General features: G+C 50.8%; 1 protein-coding gene across 1 annotated transcript; it reads right to left on the bottom strand.

Moving 5' to 3' along the window:
* Positions 1-716: 716 nt before the first annotated feature.
* On the bottom strand, positions 717-12,372 carry LOC128828425 (surfeit locus protein 4-like). The gene is made up of 6 exons (XM_054013105.1): positions 12,259-12,372; positions 6,781-6,967; positions 4,607-4,683; positions 3,161-3,204; positions 2,458-2,644; positions 717-1,213 (listed from the first exon to the last, which is right to left on the bottom strand). Exons 1-6 carry the CDS (start codon positions 12,307-12,309, stop codon positions 947-949), a joined length of 813 nt encoding a protein of 270 aa, XP_053869080.1. The 5' UTR covers positions 12,310-12,372; the 3' UTR covers positions 717-946.
* Positions 12,373-13,683: the final 1,311 nt, after the last annotated feature.

Here is a 13,683-nt window from a genome sequence, read left to right as displayed (position 1 = left end):
ATGGGGGATATTTCTGCTTTTTACATTAAAAAGTCAGGCCACATCTGCCTCGGAGGGCTTTATGGAGAACTGGCAGAATAATACTGCAGATCCTGAAATATAAATAGCTGACCAGTCCTTTAAAACATTGTCTTTTGGGGGACGTTGAATACCTATTTAACTCAAACACCCACGGATATTTGGGAGAAAAGATCTCAACGTTAAAGAGTCAACACTGCAGCATCCTTCAGTTAAGGTCTGCAGAAGCTCACCCTCTGCCTTTCAGACCTAAGTCCTCCAGCAAAGCCAGGGAAGCCAAGCCTTGCCGTTTCCAATATTTACGGTGTAACGCCGTGACCGAATTACTGAGCTGGCTGGGTGCATGTGTCTGGCACAGCCAGGCAGCCCCGACAGGATGCACCTATCTCAGGAAGTAACTGAAACGTATGTGCCTCCTGGCTCAGGGAGAGAAGGAAGCTGTTTGTATTAGCAGTAGAAAAGTAGCTGCCTCTGTACCCTCTTTCAGTTGTTCTTTTCAGTTGTGCTCACAGCCATGTCATTATTCCGGGTCTCCGCAAGGCTCTGCTGACCCACCAATAAGGAGACTGAGGTCAGAGGACAGCAAATCTTTTGAGCCTTCTTTCTACATCCCAAAAGGAGCCCTTTATAACGCTCCAAGCTCAGGATAGCAGAGGTCAGGCCTTGAGGGACGGACCCAGCACACAAGGCTCAAGGGCTGTAGAATAGAATATATATTTTAATTTACACATGTGTCCAACCGGATAGGAAGAAAAAGACTCTCCTATCCTGATAAGGCAACAGTGAACAATGATAAACCTCCAGAGAACAGAATGGGGGAGGAAAAAATAATATACAAATGGGACTAAGTTTAAAAAAGTTGTAAGGAAAGATTCCCACCCCCCGTCTGCCCCAAGCCTCCTCCCTGTTCTTCATTCTCCTCCTGTCTTCACCACTTCTTTTTGTGCTCATCCATTGACACTCCTCCCGGGCCCAGTGCCACCACCAGCAGCAGGCCCCCTATTACCGACATGGTCTGGAAAAAGTCATACTTTAGGAAGTCGTGGAGAGGCCTGTAGGTGGGGATGTTCCAGAACGCGTTCTGTACCAGATTGATTATGAACAGCCAGATGACCAGGGTAAGGGCGGCCAGCTTGGTCTTGAAGCCAATGGCCACCAGGATGATCAACGCCATGCCAAAGATGTCCTGGAAGATCTGGGACGGGGGAAATATCAGGAGACATGAGTACCTGCACAGTTCTTTTATACCAGGAGCTGAAAGCACTTCACAAACAGCAAGTCAGGGCAGAGCCAGGAATAGAACTCAGGTGTCCTGGCTCTCAGTTCCCTGCTCACAGCTAGGGCAATACTACTCCCCAGAACTGAGAATAAACCCCAAGATCATCATCTCAGTTCCGTCTTCCTTCAAACCCAGTTCCGACTGGGGATTCTTCCTACATTGGTCACCTGACCCATTTCTCTGCAGCCTCCCATACCTGGCCTATTCTCTCCATTTTTGGGGTCTTGCTTGTTAGACTCTCCAGGGCAGAGGAGCTGGCTGCACGTGGAGGGCTTGGAAAGCGAAGAAGGCTGTTTGGACTGGAATGCGGAAGCAGCAGAGATGCAAGACGACGTTATCCTGCCCACTGCACTAGCTCAAGGCAGGGTCAGGTGGGTCGGGAGGTCTGAGGCCTCTGCTCACTCTCCCCGCGACTAACTCACAGACTCAGACTTTAAGGTCAGAAGGGACCATTATGATCATCTGGTCTGACCTCCCGCATGATGCAGGCCACAAAGCCGTCCCAACCCTTCCCCTTGACTCTGCTGTTGAAGTCCCCAAATCCTGTGGTTTAGAGACTTCAATTAGCAGAGAATCCTCCAGCTAGCGATCCCTGCCCCATGCTGCGGAGGAAGGCGAAAAACCTCCAGGGCCTCTGCCAATCTACCCTGGAGGAAAATTCCTTCCTGACCCCAAATATGGCGATCAGTAGAACCCCGAGCATGTAGGCAAGATTCTCCAGCCTGACCCTCATTAGCCATTATACTGTTTACCAGCGATGGCACGCTGTTCCTGTGACTAAAATCATGTTATCCCATTAGACCATTCCCTCCATAAACTTATCTAGCTTAATCTTAAAACCAGACAGGTCCTTCGCCCCCACCGTTTCCTCCCCGCTCTCCTTCCCACACACATTCCAAACAGGGCGTGGAACCTGCAACCCAGAGCAGCCAACTCGCCTGCCTACACTGCTGCTGTGCGTGGGTTACAGGGGAGACCCCAACAGCACTAAGGGTCCCTGAAGCGAAAGGGGAGGACATCACAGGCATAACCATAGAGGGAGGTGGCAACACCTTTGCTTCAGGGCTAAGTGCAGCGTCCGGCCCCGTTGCTGGATGGGCTGCCTGCCGCAGAGAGGGGACCACAGGACAAGCTGACAGGGTGTATCAGAGGCCACTTACGGTGAAAGCGCTGAGTTCGAAGTGCAGCAGTGTCATGAACATGAGCACAAGCAGGAGCCTGCCCCCCAGCTGCATGTACTGTCGCGGTGAGATGTCGTCCACGGTGGGGACGCCGGCGAACATGGACTTCCCTTCAGAGCGGGACTCTGCCAGCAGCAGCAGCAGCCCACCTCCTAGGGCAAGGTTCCTGCAGCAGGGGGAAGCGAAAGGATCAACGGATCATGGAGCTACTGTCTTCTAACGCGAGTGTGCCGCCGGCCATGCCAGGGACGGAACCGGGCACCGCCCGCTTAAAAGCAAGAGCCCAGTCTCCCAAGCTGGAGCTGTAACAGACTCGTATCCTCAGTGGGTTGGGCATAGCAGGGGACCTGTAGCACACACTCACCAGCGGGTTACACAAGCCCCCACCAAGCTTGCCTCTAGTCCTTACCATCCCGGAATCACACTGTACTTGGGTTCATTAGTGAAACCTGAACCCTACCAGGAGGGATGACAGGTGGGGAAACTGAGGCACGGAGTGTCAGTGACTTGGCTACGGTCAGATAGGAAGTCAGTGGCAGAGCGAGGTTAAGCACCCAGGAGTCCTCTCCTCCATTTTTCCTGTCCTAATCGCTGCAGTCAGGGATTGACTTTAGAAGCCAGGCCTTGCCCTCATTTCTTTGTGGCTAAGTAGCACCAATTCCATTCATCGGCTGTAACTCACCTCATCAGGAATTTGAGATCCCACAAAATACTGTAAGCGACTGTCTGCAAAACAGAAACCACCAGTTTAAACCCTGTGGCCAGGTAACAGGTTCAGCTGTTTGCGGCAGATGATCTCAAGGAGTTGTTTACAAGTTAAGCCCCATGGAAGAGGAGTCCGTTTCAATTTCACATTACGGAGGGGGGAACCGAAGCACGGAGAGGCCCTGCAGCGAGGCCCCTTGCACACGGCCCCGCAGCAAGTCAATGGTGAGCACCTCAGAGGCTTCCGCGGATTTATCCTGTGAGGCAGGGCAGGGCTACTATCCCCATTGTGCAGATGACAAGTCATCTAAGTCTCTCTCCAGGCTTCAGTTCCCAGGAGCACAGGCCCCCACCCCACCTCTTCCTATCCCTGTCCCCTCCCCCAAGCACACCCTGCCCTTGCTCTGCCCCGCCCACACTCCACCCTCTCACCCCCAGAGCCTCCTGCACACAGCTGATCTGCGGCAGGTGCTGGAGGGGAGCGGAGAGCAGCTGATTGGCAGGCAGGAGGTACTGGGGGCGAGGGGGAGGAGCTGACTGGCGGGGCCGCTGGTGGGCGCTGAGCATCCACTAATTTTTTCATGGGTGCTCCACAGAGTCAGCGCCTATGCCCAGGAACGCGCAGGGAATCTATGGTACAGCAGGGAATTGAACTAGAGTCTCTCCCAAGTCTCGTGCTAGCGCTCTATCCACCGCGCCGTCTTTAAAAGAGCTAACCGTGGCTTAGCAATGATTAAGATGTCAGCGGACACAACGATCTCCAGTGAGAGTTGAAGGGGGCAGGACACCATGACAGGTGAGAAATTTCCTTTAACAGAATGGGGGGTGATGAGGAACGAAAGTAAGAAAGGGGAAAATTTAGGCTGAATAGCAGGACATTTCCACATAGTGAGATGTACTAGCAGTCTCCGCCAGGGAAGGGATGGAAACCCCGGGTGCTTGTGACATTTACACATTCGACGGGAGAAAGCTTTAGAGAATAGAGCGAAGGGCGCAATCCTGCCCCAGGGAAGACACAGACTAAGGGAATGTCAACATATGAACATTAATCCCGAGTAAGGGAGGCTGTGAATTTAAAGCAGATTCACCTTTCTTGATTAACTCCATGTGTAGACGCTTTTGTCTCAGAATAAAAGTGCTTTATTCTGAATTAGCGTAATCCACTTTAGAATGGAGAATTCACCCGAACTCTTGAATAGCTATTCCTGATTAACTCCCCATGTAGACAAACCCTAATAATAGGTCATTGGTCTTTTCCGTTCTCTAGCTTTCATGGTTCTACAGCTCACATCATTCCACAGCCACTGGCCATCAGTGCCCACTACTATCAATCCACCAAGCAGCCCGGGGAATCTTTGCTACCCATGGCATCCAGTACTCCTGTCTGGAGCAGCGTCACGAAGCTAGCCCGTCTCCCACTCACCTGCATGAAGATAATCCCAAACAGGCCAAAACAAGCGTAAGGAACAAACTTCCTGGCTAGGACTAGAATGCACCCAACTGCAGAAGAGACACAGAAAATGAAAAAAATCAGCATCAGAGCCAATGCAGGTTAACAAAACACACATGATCCTTTCAATACTCACTCTTCTCTATGAGGGAGTTTGGGGCATTTTACCACCAGTGTAGTACATTCAGGGTGAGATTTTCAAAGCCCATGAGGGAAGACAGCCACATGAGTCTTATCAGAATTAGAAGAGGAGCTTCTCCACAGAACAGCCTTGGGGGGGACACTTGACTAGATGACTTTAGAGGTCTTTTTCCAGAGGGATGGTGGAAGATCACAGGAGATCTACGTTCTACTCCAGACTCTGCCCCTGACTCACTGTGTGACCACAGAAAAGTCATTTCCCTGTTGTGCCTCAGTTTCCCCATCTGCATAAGAGGGACATACCACCCTGGGGCACATGAAGTTTAATGCTATGAGATCCCAGTGTGGAAGGTGCCAGAGACAGGCAGAGTGTTGCTTCTTCAAGGATTCCAGCTTCTGCAGTGAAATACTGCCTCTGTGAGATGCTCAGCATTTGCAGAGCTGGGGGAGAGGCCGGGGAGGGGGGGGAAACGTCACCTATGTACAAACCAAATGCTACAAGCACAAAATGGGGAATAACCGGCTAGGCAGCAGTACTGCAGAAGAGGATCTGGGAGTTATAGTGGATCACAAATTGAATACGGGTCAACTGCGTGATTCTGTTGTGAAAAAGGCAAATATTCTGGGATGTGTTAGCAGCATCATACGTTAGAGGTAGGGCTGTCGATTAAGCGGAGTTAACTCACGTGATTAACTAAAAAAATTAATCGCAGTTTCAATCACACTGTTAAACAATAGAATACCAATTAAAATTTATTTGATATGTTGGATGTTTTTCTACATTTTCAAAATATATTGATTTCACTTACAACACAGAATACAAAGTGTACAGTACTCACTTTATATTATTTTTATTACAAATATATGCACTGTAAAAACAATAAACAAAAGAAAGAGCATTTTTCAATTCACCTCATACAAGTACCGTAGTACAATCTCTTTATCGCAAAGCGCAACTTACAAATGTAGATTTTTTTTTTTTTGTTACATAACTGCGTTCAAAAGTAAAACAATGTAAAACTGTAGAGCCTACAAGTCCACTCAGTCCTACTTCTTGTTTACATTTACGGGAGATAATGCTGCCTGCTTCTTATTTACAAAAGTGAGAACAAACGTTCGCATGACACTTTTGTAACTGGCATTGCAAGGTAGCATTATCTCCTGCAAATGTAAACAAACTTGTTTGTCTGAGCAATTGGCTGAACAAGAAGTAGGACTGAGTGGACTTGTAGACTCTAAAGTTTTACATTGTTTTACTTTGAATGCAGTTATTTTTTGTGCATAATTCTACATTTGTAAGTTCAACTTTCATGATAAAGAAATTGCACTACAGTACTTGTATCAAGTGAATTGAAAAATACTATTTCTTTTATTTTTACAGTGCAAAAAATATTTAGATAAATAGTATTCTATTATTAACATCACAATTAATCGAGATTAATTTTTTTAATCGCTTGACTACCCTAACGGGAGGTAATTATTCCATTCAATTCGGCACTGATGAGGCCTCAGCTGGAGTACTCTGTCCATTTTTGGGCACCACACTTTAAGAAAGATGTGGACAAATTTGAGAGTCCAGAGGAGAGTAACGAAAATGGTAAAAGGTTTAGAAAACACGACCTACTAAGAAAGGTTAAAAAAACTGGGCAAGGTTAGACCAGAGAAGGGAAGGTTGAGGGGGGAGCTGATAACAGTCTGCAAATATGTAAAAGGTTGCCAAAGAGGATGGTGATTAATTGTTCTCCATCAGGTTAATTTGCAGCAAGGGAGATTAGGGTAAGATATTAGGAAAAACTTTCTAAGTCTAAGGATAGTTAAAGTACTGGAGCAACTGACCAAGGTAGGTTGTGGAATCCATCACTGGGGTGGTCTCGGTTACTTGGCCCTGCCTCAGCATGGAGGGTTTCTGGACTAGATGAACTCTCGAGGTCCTTTCTAGGATTCTGTACCCAGGCTCCCTCCCAAACAGCAGCTCAGAAGCATCACTGAGGTGGGAGGGCTCTTACCCAGCTGTCCAGACATGTTGATTAACACAAATAGTGTGGCCAAGATGATGCCACTCCCCCACGACATATTGATGTAATCCCGCTGCTCGTTCCATTGAAACCACATCCGTATCCCATCCTCAAGGAAGGTGCTGATCAGACAGAGGTGAGCCAGGTGAGGTAGGTAGCGCTTCGTCATCCGCAAGAACTGGAGGGGGAAGATATGACCAGAGGAGGAAGAACAAAAGGCAGCATTAGAGAGTCAGAAAACAATGGCCCACAGCAGCCGAAGCAACAAGTTGCTAGGTTACCCAGCTCCAAAAGCGATACTACTTTGGTCAGAGGAGAATGTGAGGGCACCTTGCACACTTCCATTAATAAACCTTCACTTCGCCTCTGGGAGGCAGGTATTAGCCCCATATTAGAGATGGGGAAACTGAGGTGAGAGCCGCAACTTGACTTTTCTAAGGTTGTACCAATCAGCGGCTCCCAACCCCTGCTCCGACCACTCCACATGCCTTCCCAGAGCCAGGAATAGAACCTGGGTCCAGACTCCCAGTCCCCTGCTCTACCCACTAGAATACACTCTCCTTCCAAAACTGGGAGGAGGTCTCAAGAGTTCCAACTCCCAGTTTAAACTCTCTGGAAAAACATACAAGGACACCTTTGAAGCGGTAGGACTGCGGTCGGAAGCTACTTTGAAGAGCAGGTAATTCGCACAGCTCTACACTGTGCGTTCGTTCTGTAGCCCCACACAGTAGAGATTCACTGAAGCAGGGGAGGAGAATGCGTAGTAGCTATTAGTCTAGAAGCATCTTCCACCATTCAAGAGGGGTCCAAGCCAGGTAAGTCAATTCCTTGGAACTGTCTTACATCTGAGTACACCAACCACCCCCTACTGTTTTCAGTATACATTTCTGGGCTACACCTCACATCTCCATTCAGTCCTTAACCCCCTGGAAGATGAGGCACGGTGGGGGATAATGGATCTTGTCCAAGGTTACAATGTTAGTTGGTGGCTGTGCTGTGGACAAGGCCAGGGGAAATAAAGTGAAATGTATTAGATATACTACAGCAGTGCCCCTGATCCCCAGTCATGGACCCCACTGTGCTACCTGCAGTACACACATAGTGCCAAAGATGATCCTTGCCCTAACGAATCTCTAAGTCAGAAAGTTCAAGGCCAGGGGAACCACCAGCTCACCTACTCTGACTTCTTGTAGATCACAGGCCACCCACACCACCCGGCACCTACACACTAAGCCCAACAACCAAAAGTTAAATCAAAGTATTACAGCCCACAGCTTCACAGAAACGGAGCTCCCAGTTATCCAAATACCTGAATGTTTCAAATGTCCCAAACTCTTTCAAAAAGTCCTTTGTTTCTTTCAGGATGAAAAAGGTTAGATCCATGTTGAGTATCATACTCAACAGCAGCCAATGTTCATTAACACATCCTCTAACAAACTTCTAGGGATACAGATATTCTTATTACTAAGTTTATTAAATACCATGGGTTTTTTTGTTTGTTTGTTTGTTTTTTGGGGGGGGAGGACAACGATGAAAGAAGAGAAGGGGAAGAGAGGGAAGGCAAGACCACATCTAACTTCCTCTACACCCCTGATTCAGAAGTTTTAAGGAGAAAATCTCTGATTCTATCTACCAATACACTTAACTTTCATCTCAAAGCACTTCAGTATTTTAAATGAGCTCTTTGATCCTGAGAGATGACAAACTGGCTGGCCTGGAGGCCAAAATACTTGTTCTGTGGATACAACACAGCATAGGCAGTGATAGTGTAGTCTGTCCCCCACACCCTTAAGTAACACACACATAACATACACACCTCTATCACCATTCCTGCTTCGGATGCAGGAACAGTCCTTTAACCAATGTAATAATTTAGTCTGCAAAAGGCTCTCTGTTATCAAATAGGTGCCTTCCCAAGGTGGCACCGAATTACTCGTGGAGTCTGTGAATAAGGCAAAACAATCAAATCGAATTGAAAGTCTATCAAACGTTAAGGCCCTGTCTACACTACAAAAATAACCATGGTTGTGAAAGCACAGGAACCTACAAGGATATGAACAATATTCTCAAGCATCGTTAAAACACAGTTTTCTTCCATCCATACCAGCTAGAATAAACCATATTATAACATGGATTGGCTCCAATCATATTTAAAACATTGCTCTTTTCATAGCACAAACAGGATTTAAAAGTGCCTGTGTGTATAACACAGTACACCACATGTGCTTTCTAAGGAGCTCAATTTAACTTTAATCTAGACATACTTCTAGTGTGAGAGAGGACAGTGCCAAAGAAAACTCACTAGATCCACGTGCCAGAACAGATTGCTGAGGAAAAAGCAGAATAGCGGGGTGGCAAAAAAGCCAAATTATTGGGCTCAGTATAGGGGTAACTGAGTGAAATTCTATGGTCTGCGATATACAGAAGGTCAGACTAGATGCTCTAATGGTCCCTTCTGACCTTAGGAGCTATGGGCCTACCTCAAATCCTTTATCCACTACTTACATTTCTATAATGCCTTCTTATCCTGAAGGATCCCAAAGCACTAGCTGGCTACGTAGCTTTATGGCCCCCATCTCTGTCCGATTTGAGCAATCAGTTGAGTAGAAATCAGTTTAATCCCCAAATCCCCGTTGTCTGAAACTGGGTTACATCCTCTAAGGGTATGTCTACACTACCCACCGGATCAGCGGGTAGTGTTCGATGTATCGGGGATCGATTTATTGCGTCTCGTCTAGACGCGCTAAATCGATTCCCGAATACACGCCCGTAAGCTGGGTCAACGGGGGAGCCACAGCGGTCGACTCGCCGCCGTGAGGATGGCTAGGTAAGTCGAACTAAGATACTTTGACTTCGCGAAGCTGAAGTTGCGTATCTTAGTTCGAACCCCCCACTAGTGTAGCCCAGGCCTAAGGTCCATCAGTTATGTTAAGTGTGCTCATACCGAAAACCCTGTTTATCAGTAGAGCCCTGCGCGAATATAAAATTTGTATCCGCATCCACCATCTGCAAACATGGTCCATGGATATAAAGCGGATAGCCGCAGATTTGCAGGGCTATAGATATAAAATTTGGATCCACGGCCATCTGCAATCCACAAACATGGCCCGCAGATATCTGCGGCTCTGTTTATCTGAATGAATTTCACATCTTCCTGATCTATATGGGTAATAGGGTTCCACAGAACACCAGAGGGGAAGCAACCACATCTGGGAAAGATGATAGTGCACAAGCAAGCTGAGAACTGGGAAGGGGGAATTTTAGCTCAGGAACCCTGCACAAGTCAGACCTTGGGATCTTTAATACCCTTGCAGACTGGACATCAGCCTGAGTTTTAAGGTCTGGTTCAAGAGGGTAAAATACACAGGGCTCACTTTACAATTGTAAGCAATGTACTGTGTACTTGGAATACAAGCCCTAAATCCTCCTAACTATTCCCAATATCCATTTTAAACACAATCATGTCAAGATGTTTCCAGGCTTCGTGCACTGGTGTCTACTGCACAACAGAGACACCGAAAGACGTTCCTGTAAAACACATACTCAGAATCAGCTCAAATGTTAACTGGAGTTTGTTATGGCCTCAACTGAGACTTTGCCCCAGGATGAAATCAAGGTGCCACATTGGCAGCTCTGGAAAATGAAGTCTTCTAGTTAGTTATCCATAGGATGGGTACAAGATGGGAGATAGTGAGGCAAACTTCACAAACACATGTAACTCCTGCCAGCATACCTGAGCTTGAGAGACCTCCTTCTAGGGATAAGCCAAATACTGTTCTCTGAGAGGAGGACTTAAGGTGTGATATCAACTAACACACATTTTAAAAGTCTAACATAACCTAGCGAAGACTGTAATTTGACCACTTTAGCACGTGTTAAAGGCAACTTGCATTGCCTACCCTAGATCTTTCAAACAGGTTAGCATCTGTTTTACATCTTTGCTGACCTCTGGCAAGAGATCCAATTGCAATACTGACAGCAATTGTGCAAGTCCTAGTAGGAGTTTAGTTGAGACTCGTGAGCACCATGAAGATATTCTGCAATCTGTGTAGCTGAGATGAAGTCAGAACTCCCAGGTTCCACTCCCAGCTCTGCCATTGATTCACTGTATGACCATGGGTAAGTCATTTCTCCTCTCTGTGCTACAGTTTCCACATTTGCAAAGTGGGGATAACACCTACTTTTCATGGGCTGTGAGGTTGGATTCACTAATCTGTTAGTGAAGTGGGATTATCACGAGATAATCTGGATTACTATTGGTGTGGAATGGCACTGAACTAGTGACATGAAGATTCCCTCTCCCATTATAACTGACCCCTTGCACACAGTGCTCGGGAGAAAAAAATCCCCTGTTCTGTCCTTGGGTTTGTTTATTTTGAGGGAATGGAGATCAACTGGAAATAGTCAGGAAAGCAGAAATTTTAATCCCATCAGATTCATTACTTCATGGTTCAAGGCACAAAAAGAAAATGCCAATTCAAGTCAACAGAGCATCCCATGGTGCACCAGCCCCAATGACTAGACATGTGGGAGGAGTGCTGGGCACGGTCAGGGGTTCTGTGTTCTTTGTCCCCTTCCTCCCCAGATTCTTGATTTTTTTTTGTTTACCTTTGACCTCCCTCCGGCTCCTGTTTTTTTCATTTTTTGTCGCCAGAAATCGATTGTGCCGTGGGCTTAGTGGTTCCTCCCCCTGAGTTGGGGGCAGGGAGGGTTTAGATATGGGAGGGCCCCTAGACCTTCCTGCCCCAGTACTACAGATAGGAGCCTTGCAAACTCCAGGCTGGGTGCCCTGTACGCCGTACCCCACTGCAAACCAGGAGATGCGGGTCCCCTGCCTTCTCAATACCACCCCCCAATGGGAGTGGGAGGGGGAGAGGAGACACACATGGTACAGCCTCTCCCCCCACTCTTCTCCCTGCCCCCCCTTCCTACAGTGGGGGGGGAAGGGACAGGTGGTACATCCCCCCCCCCAAGCAGAAGGAGAAGCAGGTGGTACATACCCCCGTTTCCTACAGGCTCCCCAATGGGGGGGGGGGAAGAGTGGTTGGCACCGCATCCCTTCTCCACAGACGACCCCACGCTTGGGGGAAGAAAGAAGCAGCAATTGGTACTTCCCCCCCCCCAGGGGAAGAAAAGCGGGTGGTATATCCCACCCCCCACCTTTGATAGATTCCCCCAATGCCCTCCCCATAATGGTACATCCCCCATTACTTCTCTATGGGGGCAGTAGGTGGTACAGTCCCTTCCCCAGGGGTAGATGGTAGATCCTCCCCACCCCCTTCACTATAAGCGGAGCAGGCGGTACGTCCCACCCCTCACTCGCCTTGCGGGAGATGGTATCTCCCACCCCCTCAATGTCTCCCACGCGGGGATGGACCAAACCATTCCCAGCCGGGAGGGGGCAGGTCAGTCCCAGCTCCCGCTCCTCCAGGAGGAGCCGCCCCCAGCCCGGACACCTCCCCCCCTCACCTGGTCGGCCAGGTCCTCAGCAGCCCCCATCAAATCGCCACTGGGCGCCATAATCGGCTCCGGCCCGGCCTCGCTGCCTCCTCAGGGGCCGAGAATGTGAAACAGAGAGGGCGGGGCCGACGGCGCGAGGGGGCGTGGCTAGTGCGCAACCAGTCACAGGGAGGTTCCCCGCCCTACCCCACCCCCGCGGGGGGTCACGTGGCCGACCTCAGCCAGGGCTACCGAGGCAGACCCGTTCGTTTCAACGGCGTTGCCTCGATAGCTATGGCGGCCGGTTCCAGCCGTCACTCTTGGCGGCGGGGGAGGAGCCGAGCGCTATCGCCAACTTCCCGCCCTCGGAGGGCTGCGGTGCGGGAGGGGGGAGCCCACTCACCGCCTCCCTCCCAGCCACGGCCACGTGCCCCACACCCGGCCACAGCCCCTCACGCCTGGCCACGGCGACACCGCCTCACTCCCAGCCCCGGCCACAGCGCCCCACACCCGGCCACAGCCCCTCACGCCTGGCCACGGCGACACCGCCTCCCTCCCAGCCACGGCCACAGCCCCCCACACCCGGCCGCAGCACCTCACGCCTGGCCACGGCGACACCGCCTCCCTCCCAGCCACGGCCACAGCGCCCCACACCCGGCCGCAGCCCCTCACGCCTGGCCACGGCGACACCGCCTCCCTCCCAGCCACGGCCACAGCGCCCCACACCCGGCCGCAGCACCTCACGCCTGGCCACGGCGACACCGCCTCACTCCCAGCCACGGCCACAGCCCCCCACACCCGGCCACAGCACCTCACGCCTGGCCACGGCGACACCGCCTCACTCCCAGCCACGGCCACAGCGCCCCACACCCGGCCACAGCCCCTCACGCCTGGCCACGGCGACACCGCCTCACTCCCAGCCACGGCCACAGCCCCCCACACCCGGCCACAGCACCTCACGCCTGGCCACGGCGACACCGCCTCCCTCCCAGCCACGGCCACAGCCCCCCACACCCGGCCACAGCACCTCACGCCTGGCCACGGCGACACCGCCTCACTCCCAGCCCCGGCCACAGCCCCCCACACCCGGCCACAGCCCCTCACGCCTGGCCACGGCGACACCGCCTCACTCCCAGCCACGGCCACAGCCCCCCACACCCGGCCGCAGCCCCTCACACCTGGCCACGGCGACACCGCCTCACTCCCAGCCACGGCCACAGCCCCCCACACCCGGCCACAGCACCTCACGCCTGGCCACGGCGACACCGCCTCACTCCCAGCCACGGCCACAGCGCCCCACACCCGGCCGCAGCACCTCACGCCTGGCCACGGCGACACCGCCTCACTCCCAGCCACGGCCACAGCGCCCCACACCCGGCCGCAGCACCTCACGCCTGGCCACGGCGACACCGCCTCACTCCCAGCCACGGCCACAGCGCCCCACACCCGGCCGCA

The sequence above is a fragment of the Malaclemys terrapin genome, chromosome 23 (assembly GCF_027887155.1).
Source record: "Malaclemys terrapin pileata isolate rMalTer1 chromosome 23, rMalTer1.hap1, whole genome shotgun sequence".
Taxonomy (NCBI): Eukaryota; Metazoa; Chordata; order Testudines; family Emydidae; genus Malaclemys; species Malaclemys terrapin.
This window is presented reverse-complemented; position numbering and strand designations above follow the sequence as displayed.